We start from the raw sequence: 15,685 nt of genomic DNA on the forward strand, positions 1-15,685 counted from the left end.
AAATTTATTTGCCACATGATCCAACCAATATGTCCAAGACATGTGGTTCTAGAAAATTGTGGGTGACTCTTTTTTTGGTAACTAGATAGAACTCTCAGTGTATTAACAGAGCTTCCTATTTAAAGGAATCTTTCAATAAAGTGAAGAATACACTGACTATCTCAGACAGGCGAGGTAGACATTACTTAATTGAAATCTGTCACCCAAGGCTGTCTATTTCACCTTCCTAAATACATGTCCCATTTGTGCTCTGCTCTCCCCTAACCCTGCCCCATTACCCATCCTCAGGTAGATGATGCAATGGCTGCTCTATCAGTCTGCCCCCACACCTCCTTCAATCCACACTGCAGCTGCAGAATTTGCAGAATGCAAATCTGAACACATCCCTCTCTGCTTAAAATCTCCAAGGTTTCTGGGGACTTCCCTGGTGGTCCAGTGGTTAAGACTCTGCTCTTCCAATGCAGGGGGTGTGGGTTCAATCCCTGGTTGGGAAACTAAGATGCCACATGCCGAGTAATCAAAATATATATATATATTTTTGTAATTCAAGAGGTTTCTGATTGCTCTTAGGAGAAATACAGACCCCCATGGCAATCCACTCCAGTATTCTTGCCTGGAGAACCCCATGGATAGAGGAGCCTGGCAGGCTACATCCCATCGGGTGACAGAGTCAGACACAACTGAAATGACTTAGCACGCACACTAGCTTTATGACTCTCCTCAAAAAATTGTACATTCTTTAATTTAAAAAATGCCTTAATGATAAAAAACGCTGACCATCATCTGAGCCTTCAGCAAGTCATATGGTAACATCAAAGATCACTTATCACAGATCACTACAATAAATAAAATAATAATGAAAATATTTGTAGTACTATAAGAATTATCAAAACGTGACAAAGACATGAAGTGAGCAGATGCTCTTGGAAAAATGGAACCTGTAGACTTTGATTGACATAGAGTTGCCACAAAACTTCAATTTGTAAAAAAAAGAGAAAGAAAATAACAAAAAAAACGCTATTGGCAAAGCTCAGTAAAAAGGAGGTATCTCCTGTATCATGAATATTAATTATAAGTTCTCTTTTTCTGAAGTTTTTTAGCCCTCCCGCCCCACCCCACCCCCTTTTTTTTTTTAATATTCCAGGCTTTCCTCATATAGTTGTTGATCCTTGGCTGTCTATTCAGTTAGATGTTAAAAAAATGATTACAAGCTGGGATTGTAGGCTGGGTTTTGTTAGTGGGCCTTACTAATTATAAGCTACCTTTTTCATTGAGAGAGCCCTGTATATCAGTATCTGTAACTATTTTCTCTTGAGACCATGCAGTTTCTTCATGGAAGGAGACCCACTGAAGAAACAGACTTACTCCTGCCCCGTGTCTGATAATATTCTCACCTGGCCTTCCTGTGAGCCTAGTGTTCCTCCTCAGGCAAGAGCATCCCCCCTCTACAGGCTGATGCACTCCCAAGGGGTGAAACAAAATCTTACTCTTTGTATGTGTAAAGTACACAATATATATACACAAACAGATACATGGTATCTTGGTGACATTAAATTTTGGGAGGTGGGCAATTAGGAGAAAGATGTGTTTAGAAGAGAAATGTCTTTAAAAATAAAAAAGGCTCCTTAGGAGGATAATCAGAGAAGGCAATGGCACCCCACTCCAGTACTCTTGCCTGGAAAATCCCATGGAGGGAAGAGCCTGGTGGGCTGCAGTCCATGGGGTCGTGAAGAGTCAGACATGACTAAGCAACTTCACTTTCACTTTTCACTTTCATGCATTGGAGAAGGAAATGGCAACCCACTCCAGTGTTCTTGCCTGGAGAATCCCAGGGACGGGGGAGCCTGGTGGGCTGCCGTCTATGGGGTCGCACAGAGTCGGACACGACTGAAGTGACTTAGCAGCAGCAGCATGACTCCTGTCAGCCTGGCCCACCCTTCATCCTGCACCACTGACCCTCCCTTGCTCTGCTCCACTCCTACTGGCCTTTTTGGCAAGTCCTTCAGCCCCACCCTCTTCCCAGCCCTCCCCACCACCCCAGGCTCTGTACACAGTCAGAAAAGCTCTTCCAAGGTCTTTTCACTTAAATAATTCCTCTTCCCTTCAGACCACAGTTCAAGGTGGCTTGCCCTGCCCTCCATGACCTGATGAATCCCCTGGTACAAGCTCTTTAACTCCAGAGGTCTCTGCCTTGTGGCCTCATCACAACTGCAAACTTCCATTTGTTTCTCTGATCATTGGATTAATAGGTCTCCTGCACAGACCATAAGCTCCATGAGGGCAGGGAGCTTACACGGTTTTCTCCCCATTGTATTCTCAGTGCCCAGCACCAATCAGTTGTTCAATATATAGGTGGAATCAATCGATCGATCAATCAAAGAGAGCCAGGATCTACCTCTAATCTGAGTCCCACACTTGTTCCTCAAGCTCCGCCTCTGTGATTCCATCAAGGCCCTTGGCACTTGCCTACCTCCATCCCTCCCCACTTCCCTCCCATCTCCTCTGTCCTTTAAATCCCATGTCAAACATCCCCTCTGACAGGATTTTCTGAGGCCAGCAGCCAAAAAAGATTCCTCTTTTCCCCATTTCCCTTCTGGGAACCTGTTTCTCTCTGCCTAGGATGAAAGCTGGCTTCCCTGGTGGCTCAGATGGTAAAGAAACTGCCTGCAATGCAGGAGACCTGGGTTCGATCCCTGGGTTGGGAAGATCCCCTGGAGGAGGGAATGGCAACCCACTCCAGTATTCTTGCCTGGAGAATTCCATGGACTAAAGAGCCTGGCAGGCTACAGTCCATGGAGTCGCAAAGAGTCAGACACGACTAACATACACACACAGGATGAGAGCTGTACCTTGCCCTCGCGTTAATGGCCCGTTGTTCTCCAGAAGGTAGGGGCTTTTAGACCTGTTTCTCTATTACTTCCCTGTCCCACGGTCTCCATAAATTTTGCTGCAATCGCATCGAAACAGAACAGAATTGAAAACCCTCCTACAAACCCCACCCTGAGCCCAGTCTTTCCCTTCAAGGCAGCCCAGATCCAATGGGTATTAAGAAGCATCAGCTTTGAGAGGAGAAAAAATGCCTGAGAAGTAATTAAACAGAGAGAGAGCTTGAAAGCAAAACGTTGGGAAGCCCAGGGCCAGCGTGCTGGCCTCCCTTACAAAGCCTGGCACGGAGTTTGCATTCAATATGCACTGAATGAAGGGCTGAGTGAATGAGAAGTTCACAGCCTTTAAGCTCCTGGGGGCACTCCTGGCAGCAGGGCTCGGCAGAGAGATGCTAATGGATTCAGAGCCACCAGAGCCAACTCTTCTAGGAAGCACAGAGCAACTGCCTGGCCCGCGAGCATCTCATTCTCATTTTAAAGATAGAAACAGAGGGCCTGAGATGGCAGGAGCCCCAAGGTGACTTCGTCATCCCAAGGGTCCTCCACTCAAATCCTAGAACACGGAGGTGCTCACAGCCACCTCTGCCCATGTTAAATAATTGGTCTCAGGACTTGCTGGTCACGCTGCCTGTAGTGATGTCCCCATAATTAGATGTGGCCAACCTTTCCAGCACAGCACCAACCTCCCCCTTAGAGGACACTGTCTCTCTAAGGAGTGTCTGGTGAGGAAGTGGCCCCTGGCTTTATTCAGAGAAGGTTCTTCTCTATCAGAGGTGCCTGGTCTCAGCAACAGGAAGCAAAAGAATACCAGACCCCTATCCAGCCCTCGGCAAAAGCAAAGTGTCCACGGTGGGTCCCTAGAAAATCCACTCCTAAGACACATTGTCACTTGGAGGGAGTAGTAGAATGTTTGACAAGTACGCACACACATACACACACACATATGCACAGAGAGATGGTTTCCATTACTCCTCCTCCTCTTCAGATCACATCCCCCTGGGCAGGGCTGGCAGGAAGGCCCAAGAACCATCTGGATGAAGAATCCAGACCCAGAGCAGAATGCAGAGCCAACCTGCCCACACTCAGGACCCCCAGCACTCACATCCCAGCAGCACCCCAAAGAGCTGCGGCCTCAGCCCAGGCTCATTTCCAGCCCTCACCCCCTACAAGGCTGAGAGTCACCCACTCCCAGCTCCCGCCACCAGGCAGCCAGTCTTACTTCTTCACTTTCGGGTACTTCATCTCTGCAATGGCATTCGTGGCTTCCGTCTGCTTCTCCTTCAAGTGCTGAGGCCACATGTTGTCCACCCAGTCCACCAGGTCTACCTGAAATCCAGCCAGACCACCATCAGCGCTTCCTGGCCCCATGTACCCTTAAGTTGGACCCCATCACTGCCTCAACCCTCCTCCTCCTCATGCTCCCAAATCCCTCCTGCCCTCCCCCGACAGGCAAGTGCAGGCTGGCCTCAGGCAAGGAGAGGAGGGGGAAGGGACTGGGGAGGGGAACCACAGCTGGGGACCTACCACGGTGGGACGCTTGACCAAGTGCTCCAGCTTGGTGTGGCTGAACTCAAGGCTGATGACGTTGTACAGCTTGTCCCGCTGGGCCTCGGGCGTCTCGTAGTACCGTACGAACTGGGACATGCTCATCTCCGTGCCTTTCTGGGTGTTCACGTCCATCACGTCCACCAGCCGTCGGCTACCTGGGGACAGAATCCACAGGCTGGTGGCTCCAGCCAGCTAGAGCTCCAGATCCTACGTGGGAGGCCCCGCAAAACAAAACCTGCCCCTAACCCAGCATCCAGAATATGCCTCATCCTACAACCCTACACCTTGTCTACTCAATGACATCATCCCATCAGTGTTCCTCACTGAATCACTCTCCAATCTTAAAAAGAATCCCTCTTCAATCAATCTGTTTCCCTCCGCAACTAACTTACCCCAAAAGCTCGGTTATTGAGCAGCAGAGCTGGGATTTGAAGCCAAATCCATCTAATGCCGGCACCAACGTTCTTAACCCCCAACCTTGGCCCCTGCCCCCTGCAATACTCAATCTTGATCACATGCTAAGGCTGAAAAATGATCCCTGCCTTCAGAGGCCAGCTCCTCGCCCCATAGATCCCAGGAAGCCTTGGAGAAGCGCTTTGGTTTTGAGTCAGGAGTGCAAATCCACCAGGGGGCATCCCTGAACTTTGCAGGAAACTCTGGCCAAGCTCTGGATAGTGCCAGCTCCTTCCTCACTAGGGCTCTTGGAACAGGTGGGCTCTGCTCAGCTTTTCTGGAAAGCCCACCTGGCAGAGAACCTGCCGTTAGCGTGGGGAGGGGAAAAGAACAGCCGCCCCCCCACCAAGTTCTCCCCACTTTCTGGCCCGCCTCCAGCCTCCCCCTGCCTCTCCTCCCTCACTTTGCTCAGGGTCCCATCCACAAAGCCCCCTGGGGAAGGAGATTCACTGGGCAGGTAGGTGATGGGACTCACAGCCCTACAGGCTGGAACAAGTGGCATTAAAGGCCTGGAGCTAGCTGCCCCATCAGTACAATATAGTGGTTATGCTGGGGAACTCCCTGGCAGTCCAGTGGTTAAGAATCCACCTTGCAATTGCAAGGGATGCAGGTTCAATCCCTGGTTGGGGAACTAAGATCCCACATGCCAAGGGGCAACTAAGCCCACAAGGCAACTACTGAACCCATGGACAACTAGAGAATCTGTGCTGCAAGGAAAGATCCTGCATGATGCAATGAATATCCCCCATTCTGTAACTAAGACATGATGCATTAGAGACTCGATGCATTAAAATATAAATTATATATATATATATATATATATGGTAGTTAAGCTTCCCTGGTGGCTCAAATGGTAAATAATCTGTCTGCTATGCGGAGACTTGGGTTTGATCCCTGATCCTTGGGTTGGGAAGATCCCCTGGAGAAGGGAACAGCTACCCATTCCAATCTCTGGCCTGGAGAAATCCATGGACAGAGAAGCCTGGTAGGCTACAGGCCATGGGGTCCCAAAGAGTCGGACATGACTGAGTGACTTTCACTCATTAAGCTAAGACTTTGTGGGTTTGAATCCCAGCTGGCCCTCAGGCCTCTTAGCATCTCAGAGTAGCAGTTTCCCCATCTATAACCTGGTAGCCAGCCTATGGTGTTGTCATATGATTTAAATGAGCTAATGTACATGAAAGACTTCTGAGAAGTGCCTGCAAGTAGGAAGTGTTACCTAATTGGGCAATTTCATTTATAATCACAGGTGGAACCACTATATTTAAAATAGACAACAAGGACCTACTGGGTAGCACAAGAAATTCTGCTCAATATTCTGTAATAACCTAAATGGGAGAAGAATTTGAAGAAGAACAGATACTTGTATATGTACAACTGAATCACTCTGCTGTACACCTGCAGCTAACACAACATTTTAATCAACTACATGTGCTTGCTCAGTCACTACAGTCACGTCCAGCTCTTTGTGACCCAATGGACCATAGCCTTCCAGGACCCTCTGTCCATGGGATGCCATATCTTCCTCTGGGGGATCTTTCCCACTCAACTACACTCTAATAAAAAATTTAAAAACAATTTTTTTTTTAATATATATAATTACAGGTAGAGAAAGTGAGGTGGTGGGAAATCAGAGTCAGTTAAATCTCTGCCAGTCAGTCTAAAAGGATGGCTAATGGAGAGGGGTCATAGGTATGGGGGTAATGAAAATGTTCTAAAATTGACTGTGGTGATGATTGCACAAACTCTGTGGACAGACGACAAACCATTGAATTGTACACTTTAAATAGGTGAATTGTATGGTATGTGAATTATAACTCAGTAAAGATATTATTAAACAAAAACATTCAGACACTAAATGACCAACAAAGTTGATTTTTCTACAATTATCTTTTTTCTTCCAAAAGTCTTCTATCCACTTAAAACACACATCATAAAAAATACAGAGGGACTTCTCTGGTGGCCCAATAGTTAACAACCCGCCTGCCAATTGCATGGCACGTGGGTTCAGTCCCTGGTCCAGGAAGATCCCACAGGCCTGGGAACAACTAAGCCCATGGACCATAACTACTGAAGTCCGGGTATTCTAGAGCGGGTGTTCTGCAACAAGAGAAGCCACCACAATGAGAAGCCCCAGCACTGATACTAGAGAAAACCAGGGCACAACAACAAAGACCCAGTGTAGCCAAAAATAAATACATTTTTTCTTTTAAATATAGGGACTTCCCTTGTGGTCCACTGTTTAGGGCTCTGCTCTTTCCCTGCAGCAGGCCAGGGTTCCATCCCTAGTTGGGGAACTAAGATCCCACAGATGGCAACTAAGGGTTCACATGCCGGCACCCAAAGATTCTGCGTGCAGTAAGCACGAGTGCTGCAACTAAGATCAGACACAGCCAGATAAATATAGTAATAAATAAACAATAAATAAGTATTTTAAAAATAGTGACTAAAGAAATAAACAAATGTTGAGTGTCATTCTTCTTGCTGTCCAGCATTTAACCTATTACTTCACATATAAATGACAGCTGAACTGAAGAAACAACCTGGGGGTATCCAGAGGCAGATAAGAGTAACCCTCTTTGCATTGGGCAAAATGCCCCACACACCCCTCCCTCCCAGCCTAAAAAACATCAAGAAGTATTGAGCAGTCCAGAGCCCCACCTCTACAGACAACCATCACTGAACAAGAAGGATACCCATGGGAAAGGCCTGCTTTTTACTTTTTTGAGCACTAACCAGGCTTTTGAACTGTGGTGCCAGAGAAGACTCTTGGGAGTCCCTTGGACTGCAAAGAGATCAAACCAGGCAATCCTAAAGGAAATCAACCTGACTATTCATTGGAAGGACTGATGCTGAAGCTGAAGCTCTAATACTTTGGCCACCTAATAAAAAGAACTGACTCATTAGAAAAGATCCTGATGCTAGGAGAGATAGATGGCAGGAGAAGGGGACAGCAGAAGATGAGATGGTTGGATGGCATCACCGACTCAATGGACATGAGTTTGAGCAAGTTCCTAGAGACGGTGAAGGACAGGGAAGCCTGGAGTGCTGCAGTCCATGGGATTACAAAGAGTCAGACACGACTGAGTGAACAACAACAAACCAGGCTTCCAGAACCCCCTCTCCCCAACACAATCCCCAGGGCTTCTGTGCATCCTCACTCCACTCTGATCCTTCCCGGGGGGAAGGTCCCCTGTTGACCCACCTCGATCTGCCCCACCCTCAGCGGAAAAGTAAGTCCGGACTCTGAAGTGGTTAGAACTGCCAGGGGCAGCTGGGGCGGAGGGTCGCCGGAGGGAAGAGGCCCTAGGGTGGGAGGCCAATGGACTGTATCTGGAGCGGTTCTAAGAATAGCGTCCTCAGTGTTCAGGGAACGCCGTCCGGCTCCCCCAGGTGTCCCGCAAGCCGCAGCGGGTGGGTGGGAGGAGACGAAGTAGGAATACAGGGAGGAGCAAAGATAGTTCTTCTGGATGCCCAGGCTCTATAAACCCCCAGGGAAACATGGGTGTACCAGTAACCGGATTCAATCCCGCTGCGTTCCAGCCCGCAGGCGGGGATGAGAGATGCAGGAACCTCAGAATACGTCCTGGGGAGGCGAAAGGATACTGAGTGAAGTGACTATAAGCTTAGGAGTCTGACACAGCTGAGATAAGGGCCAGCTCGAAGCAAGCTGCAGAGGAGGGTAAGTTTTTCTCCATAGACGTATTCCAGACAATAAAGGGCAAAGGAGGACTACTGGTGGTCCAATGGAGGGGCCCCAGGGTCCCATTGCACGGGTCGGGGGTGATCCCTGGTTGGGGAACTAAGGTCACGCAAGCGCTACAGCACCGCTAAAATAAAATAATATAAAATGACGGAGATAGACGTCAACAGATGCTAACAGCAGGAAGAGAGATGGAGGAGAGAGGGAGAAGCAAGAACTAACATGCCCCTCCTGACGGATCTATGAAGCAAAAAAAAAAATGAATGAACTAATTACGAATGAGCGAGACAGGCTCTGAGTCTGATCAAGCATCTATTAATTCGGCCAACTGCCAATTTACAGAAATTCCTCTGTCCCTGGGGATTCTCCAGGCAAGAATACTGGAGTGGGTTGCCATCCCCTCCTCCAGGAGATCTTCCCAATCCAGGGATCGAACCCAGGTCTCCCGGTCCTCTGAGCCACCAGCAAAGCCCAAGAACACTGGAGTGGGTAGCTTATCCCTTCTCCAGAGGCTCTTCCCGACCAGGAATGGAAACGGGGTCTCCTGCATTGCAGGTGGATTCTTTACCAGCTGAGTTACCAGGGACGCCCGCAGAAAAGCTACTCCAAGGCTGAGTCCAAGTAATGAAAAATTCTATAGCTCAAACAATCCAACTTCTTCAGATTGGAAAGAGATCGAGGAAGAGCCCAGAGATTATAAAAGAGTTAAAAGATACCTCAACCAATCACAATGCAAAACCCTTATTTACATTCTGACTCATGAAACTGTTTAAAAAAGAAAGTAACATTTGTGCCATATAGGAAACAACTGGAAATTTGAACAAACGATAGGATATTTACTCATTTTAAGGAATTTTAAAAACTTTTAGCTTTTAAAAAACAAACAAAAAAATTCCTTAGTAATTAAGCTTCCTAGTTTTTAAAAGACTAGGTGTGAGAGAGCACTCCGTGGCCCTGAAGACTTGTCTTCTGCTTCAACAGTGTTGGGATGGAAAAAACCCAGGAACACCCCTTCTTCCAGCCTCCCACCACCCTCCAACCTTTTTTCCGGTTACAACTTAGGAACCAGCCACTCAACTACCCCTGATCTCCAGGACCAGCCAACAACATTTTTAAAGAATGGATTGTTGAGTATATTTAATTGGGGGGAGGGTGGACTGCATTAGGTGACATGTAGGATCTTAGTTCCCTGACCAGGGATTAAACTGTACCCCCTGTCGTGGAAGCAGAGTCTTAACGACTCGACCACCAGGGAAGTCCCAGCCAACAGCATTTTTTTTATCTTAGCTCTTTATACCCATCAATCATGAGCTCTCAGATTCATCAGAATTATTCTACCACAGCGGAGGGTGCCGTCCACCACCTGGGGAACATGCATCTGCAGGCCTCCTATACCTACCTCTCTCTGGGATTCTATTTCGACCACAATAATATGCCAGGGCGTGGCTCAGGAGGGCATGGGCCACCTTTCCCAGAATTGGCAGAGAAGCTCAAGGGCACCAAACATTACTTGAAAAGGCAAAACCAGTGCGGTGTCCACATCCTCTTACAGAATGTGCAGAAGCCATCCCAAGATGAGTGGGGTAAAAGCCAGGATGCTGTGGAAGCTGCCATTCTCATGGGGAAGAAACAGAGCCATGCCCTTTGGATCTGCGTGCCCTGGGTTCTGGCTTCATAGACACCACCACCTCTGTGACTACCTGCAGAGCCAAATGCCCCTCCTCTAGACCTCAGTTGCCTCATATGTAAAGACAGGAAGAAGTTGATCTTTGTATTTTTTTCATTGCCACAAGATTCTTCCTTCAAACAGATGCTTTGACGAGAGCCAACTACATAAATAAAAACAAGCAGCTCAGGCTGAAGTGGGTAGGGAGAAGGCACTCAGAATTCAGAACTGGATTCCAGGGATTTTCCTTTGAAAACCACTGGGTTAGGTCATTTTTAGGTCCTCTTCCAGGGCTGACACACTGATTTTTAGCCTAGTTTTTTGGTTGGTGGTGCCCATTTTAAATTCTTCTCTTTTATTTTTAATTTTTATTTTTTGGCTATACCGCATAGCATGTGGGATCTTAATTCCCTGACCAGGGATCAAACCCGTGACCCCTACAGTGAAAGGGCAGAATCTTAACCCCCAGACCTCCCAGGAATTCTCTAGTCTAGTTCTTTTTTTTTTTTTCTTAATTAAGTTTATTTATTCTTAATTGATGGATAATTGCTTTACAATATTGCGTTGGTTTCTGCCATACATCAACATGAATCAACCACAGGTAAACCTATATCCCCTCCCTCTTGAACCTCCCTCCCCATCCTAGCCTAGTTCTTACTTAGATCATATCCCTTAAATGTTAACTGAGGGACTTCCCTGGTGGCCCAGTAGTTAAGAGTCCGCCTTTCTATGTGGAGGATTCGGGTTAGATCCCTGGTCGGGGAACTAAGATCCCACATGTCTTGGGGCAGCTAAGCCCTTAAACCACAACTAGAAAGAACCCCAAGCACTGCAATGGGTGACACGTGCACCACAGCTAAGACCTGACACAGACAAAAATAAATTAAAAAAAATTTTTTTAATGTGAACTAAGGGGAGTAGGAGGAAGAGGGAAGAGATGGAGAGGCTTGCCCGAGGGGTCACTGGGGACACTTGAGGCCTGCCAGTCCCTTCCAGTCTGAGCTGGGAGATTAAGCGCCTGGACTTCGTCTTCTCAGGTTCCCAGGCTGGTCTGCCACTGGTGGCAAAGGGGAGCTGGACCTAAGTGCCAGGTCTCCGAGCTGGAAGCTGAGCCCTGGGGAGGAGGCAAGTGGCACAGCTCAGTGCTGAGAAGGGAATGTGGCAGTCCAAGCTCTGTGGAGCACCCCGCGGGAGCGGGTAACAGGGACAAGGTGCCTTTTGGAGCCTGCAAGGGATCCACAGCACTAGAACCCAGGCCCCTGAGGCCAAGGGGTTACAGGAGAAATTTTCCATGTCGGCGTGGTGCTGGAGTTCCTAAGTAGGCCAACAGTTCAGCAACCCCTCTGCTTCTCTCTCTCCTTGCTCCCTCCTCCCTCCTCCTCCTCCCTCCCAGTCTCACTGGTTCTCTGTGCTCACAGGCTTCACCCACATCCAACAAATTCCAGCTGCAGAAATTAATCCGTGGCCCTATGGCCCTTGCTTTGAAGGCTCCATCAGTCAGTTCCAAGAGCCATGGGCTCGAAGCAGGGAGTAAGCTGTGGCAAGTCACCTTGAAGGCTAATGTAAAGCAGGCACGGGCACTGACCCCAACTCCCCCTGAGCCCACTCTTCAGAGAGTACATGCAAGTGTCTTGCATCATAGTTCTGGAACCTTCTCTATCATCCTCAAGTTTCTGGTTTGTTATTCTGCTCCTTGGGAGTATTCCCTCATCCATCTCACAAGGCAGTGTTTATTAGCAAGAGCACCAGTCATTGTTCAAATCCTGCTCCTCTGTTTCCCAGCAGTGAGGCCTTAAGTAAATCCCTGACCCTCTCTGGCTTCAGTTGCCTCACCTGCAAAGTGGGATAATAGGACCTGCCTGGTGGCCCAACAAAATTACTGGAAGCACTTTTTAAGCCTAAAAGCAGGGGTTCTAGTAAGGATGCTGTCCCAAATTGAAGATGCAAGGGTACAGGAAAGAGAGAGCCCAGGGCTGAATCATTGCACAACTTGGGAAACCGGATCAGTTTTCCTCTTTGTGAAATAAGAGGATGCTCTCAAAGGTCCACAGGCTTTCCCTAAGCACCAATATCTTCTGACTTCCTCACCTTTGCACCTTTTAAGATGATTCCCAAGACAGATCCCGTGCCAGGTTGTCCTCTGTGCCCTGGGCTCAGGACTCTGAGCCTTGTGACTTTGCTGGTGGTCCAGTGGCTAAGATTCTACGATTCCAACACAGGGGGCCCAGTTTCCATCCTTGGTCAGGGAACTAGATCCTACATGCCACAACTAAGAGTTCACATGCCACAACTAAAACTCGGAGCAGCCAAATAAATAAAAATAAATATTTTTTAAAAACACTCTGACCCTCAGAGAGAGGGGCATAAGAAGATACCAAACAGACTAACAAACCAGAGTTGAAACCAATCAGGCAAGAAAATCCAAAAGACACCCAGCCAACAACAACAAAGAACTCAGGATGAGGAGACACTGAGTACCATGCAGAAATTAACAGGACAGCTCTGCGGTCAGACAAATATGGGCACAAAGCTCAGCTCTTCCACACTCTAGCTATTTGACTGTGGACAAGTCACTCTGAGCCTCAGTTTTGCCATCTATAAAATGGGGGTAGTAATAAATAGGATTTCGTGTGATCAGACAAAAAGCTATAGTAAAGATCCTTGGCTTACAACAAGGTCTCAGTGAACAACAGTTAATGCAGACAGTGAGCAGAAGCAAACACAGTTTCCCTAGGTCCCTAGCATCAAGAGTTTGATTTTAGGGATGTCCCCTGGCTATCCAGCGGTTGGGACTCTGTGCTTCCACTGCAGGGGGCCTGGGTTTGATCCCTAGTTGGGGAACTAAGACCCCACATGCCATGCAGTGGAGCCAAAAAAAAAAAAAAAAAAATGATTTTGATTTTAGGGGAAATGGAAACAGCACAAATCAATGAGGTGGGTGTTTCTCTTGGAAAGAAAGCATACCTGAGAACATAACTGAACCCCTCTGGAACCCTCCTCACTTGGGATCCTCAGCACTCCTGGCCTCATGCACCTTCCCCCCTCCTGGCACTTCTATCTGTCCTGCCAGCCCTACCTGTCTGTCCAGCCTTAATGTCACTCCTGAGCTCGAATTCAATGTGGCCAGAACTGAACTCATCTACACCCTAACCTGAATCGATGTTTCCTCTTGGGTTCTGTTACAAGCATCATTTCCCAATTGCTGACATTCAAACCTACATTTGAATCTGATGTGCCATCTGCTTGGGCAACTCGCAAGTAACTTCTCTCCAGGTTTCAGTTTTTCCCTCCTGTGAAATGGGAAAGCAAGACTACAAGAATTCTAAAAAGTCGTCCAGGATTTTAAATATTTTCAATTTTTATTTTACTGTTATTATTATTATTTTTTTTTTTTTTTGACCACACCACACAGCCTGTAGGGTCTTAGTTCCCTAACAAGGAATTGAACGAGGGTCCCAGGCAGTGGAAGCAAGGAGTCCTAACCACTGGACCACCAGGGAAATCCCTAAAGTCTATGCTTTTAAACCAACTTTAAAAAGGTCTACACATACCCTAGATCCTGTGCTTTGCAACAAGAGAAGCCACCGAATGAAAATCTCAAGAACCAAAACTAGAGAACAGTCCCTGCTCACCACAAGTAGAGAAAGTCTGTGCACAGCAATGAAGACCCAGTACAGTGAAAAATAAATTAATTAAATAAAATAAATAATAAACAAAAAATTTTTTTAACTTCTAGGAAAGGTGGAGGGATAAATTAGGAGTATTCGATTAATAAACTACTATACATAAAATAGTAAGCAAAAAGGATTTACTGCATAACAGAGAAAACTATATCCAATATCTTCTAATAACCTATAAATGGAAAATAATGTGAAAAGATATGTATATGAAACACTTTGCTATATACATGAAACTAATACAATATTTTAAGTCAACTTTACTTCAAGTTAAAAAATTAATGATTAGTTGGGAATTTCCTGGCAGTCCAGCAGTTAGGACTCGGTGCTTCCACTACAAGGGCACAGAGTCCACCCCAGATAGGGGAAGTGAGATCCAGCATGCTGCACACACACACACACACGCACACGCACACACACACACGCACACACACACACACACACACAATAAAAATAAGGTCTGAGGACAAATCAGCCACCTTTGATTTCTAGAGTAAAAATGTAGTCTCTCTAAACACAGTCAGTCGAGAGTAGAGCTAGGGCCAGACACAACAAAGACATCCAGTAAATTTGTGAGTGAAGGAGGAGTGGAGGAGGGTGAGGGTAGAGTAGGAAGTCATAAAGCAAAAGCATGGGCTTGGGGTACCTCCCTGGAGGTCTCCCCACTCCCAATGCAGGGGGCCCAGCCAGGTTCCATTCCTTGTCAAGGAACTAGATCCCACCCACTGCAACTAAGACCTGGCACAGCCAAATGAATAAATATTTTTTAAAAAGCATGAGTTTGAGAAATACCCTGGACTGGGTTCGGATCCTGTCTCCACTGCCCACTAGCTGTGAGACTCGGATCCCCCACCCAGAAAAGTGAACAACAGCACTTAATTTCCATTATTAGTGAGGACAAAATGAGGTCACACGGTAAACATACAGTAAAAGAGGTGCTGCTGCTGCTAAGTCACTGCAGTAGTGTCTGACCCTGTGCGACCCCACAGACAGCAGCCCACCAGGCTCCTCTGTATTACTCTAATGATGTGAACAAATAAATACTGAATGAAGTGATCTGTCATGAGATTTTTTTTAAGAAAAACGGCCAAAGGAAGCATTGGTTGGCTTGGGTACCCTCATTAGAGAGAAATACAATGAAGAGACAATACGCAAATCTCCCCATAGCCATGGGCCCTCCTATCTTCGGTGACATAAGTCCAGACAAGGAGTGGAGACCCTGCACTTTCTGGGTACATGTTCTCAAGGGGTTTAAAGCATCTTCAGAGACAACAAAAGAAATCTCTTCCCCACTCTCCCTATCCCCGCAACTCCTAAACCATAGATGTGAAAATACCCCAGTCTTCTTACATGAACTATTCAGAACAGCGATCCTGGGAGTGGAAGACACAGATTAGAGCATCAAACAGATTCAGACAAATGCAGTCACCTGTTTCCCAACAAAGTAACCTGATTCAGTGCCATGGAGAAGAGTGATTTTTCAATAATGATACTGGATCAACTGGATATCTATATTCAGTTCAGTTCAGTTGTTCAGTCGTGTCTGATTCTTTGCGACCCCATGAACTGCAGCACTCCAAGCCTCCCTGTCCATCACCAACTCCCGGAGTCCACCCAAACCCATGTCCATTGAATCAGTGATGCCATCCAACCATCTCATCCTCTGTCGTCCCCTTCTCCTCCTGTCCTCAATCTTTCCCAACATCAGGATCTTTTCAAATGAGTCAGCTCTTCGCATCAGGTGGCCAAAGGA

General features: G+C 47.1%; 1 protein-coding gene across 4 annotated transcripts in view; it reads right to left on the reverse strand.

Annotated features, from left to right (window-relative positions):
* KDM2B (lysine demethylase 2B) overlaps positions 1-15,685 on the reverse strand; it is a 118,628-nt gene that overhangs the window by 89,518 nt on the left and 13,425 nt on the right. For all 4 annotated transcript variants that reach the window (XM_027566833.1, XM_027566835.1, XM_027566834.1 and 1 more), the window contains exons 5-6: positions 4,410-4,588; positions 4,105-4,211 (exon numbers count right to left, since the gene is read on the reverse strand). In XM_027566833.1, the coding sequence (XP_027422634.1) occupies positions 4,105-4,211; positions 4,410-4,588 (286 nt within the window). The remainder of the gene's footprint in view (positions 1-4,104; positions 4,212-4,409; positions 4,589-15,685) is intronic.

This window comes from Bos indicus x Bos taurus, chromosome 17, assembly GCF_003369695.1.
Source record: "Bos indicus x Bos taurus breed Angus x Brahman F1 hybrid chromosome 17, Bos_hybrid_MaternalHap_v2.0, whole genome shotgun sequence".
Classification (NCBI taxonomy): domain Eukaryota; kingdom Metazoa; phylum Chordata; class Mammalia; order Artiodactyla; family Bovidae; genus Bos; species Bos indicus x Bos taurus.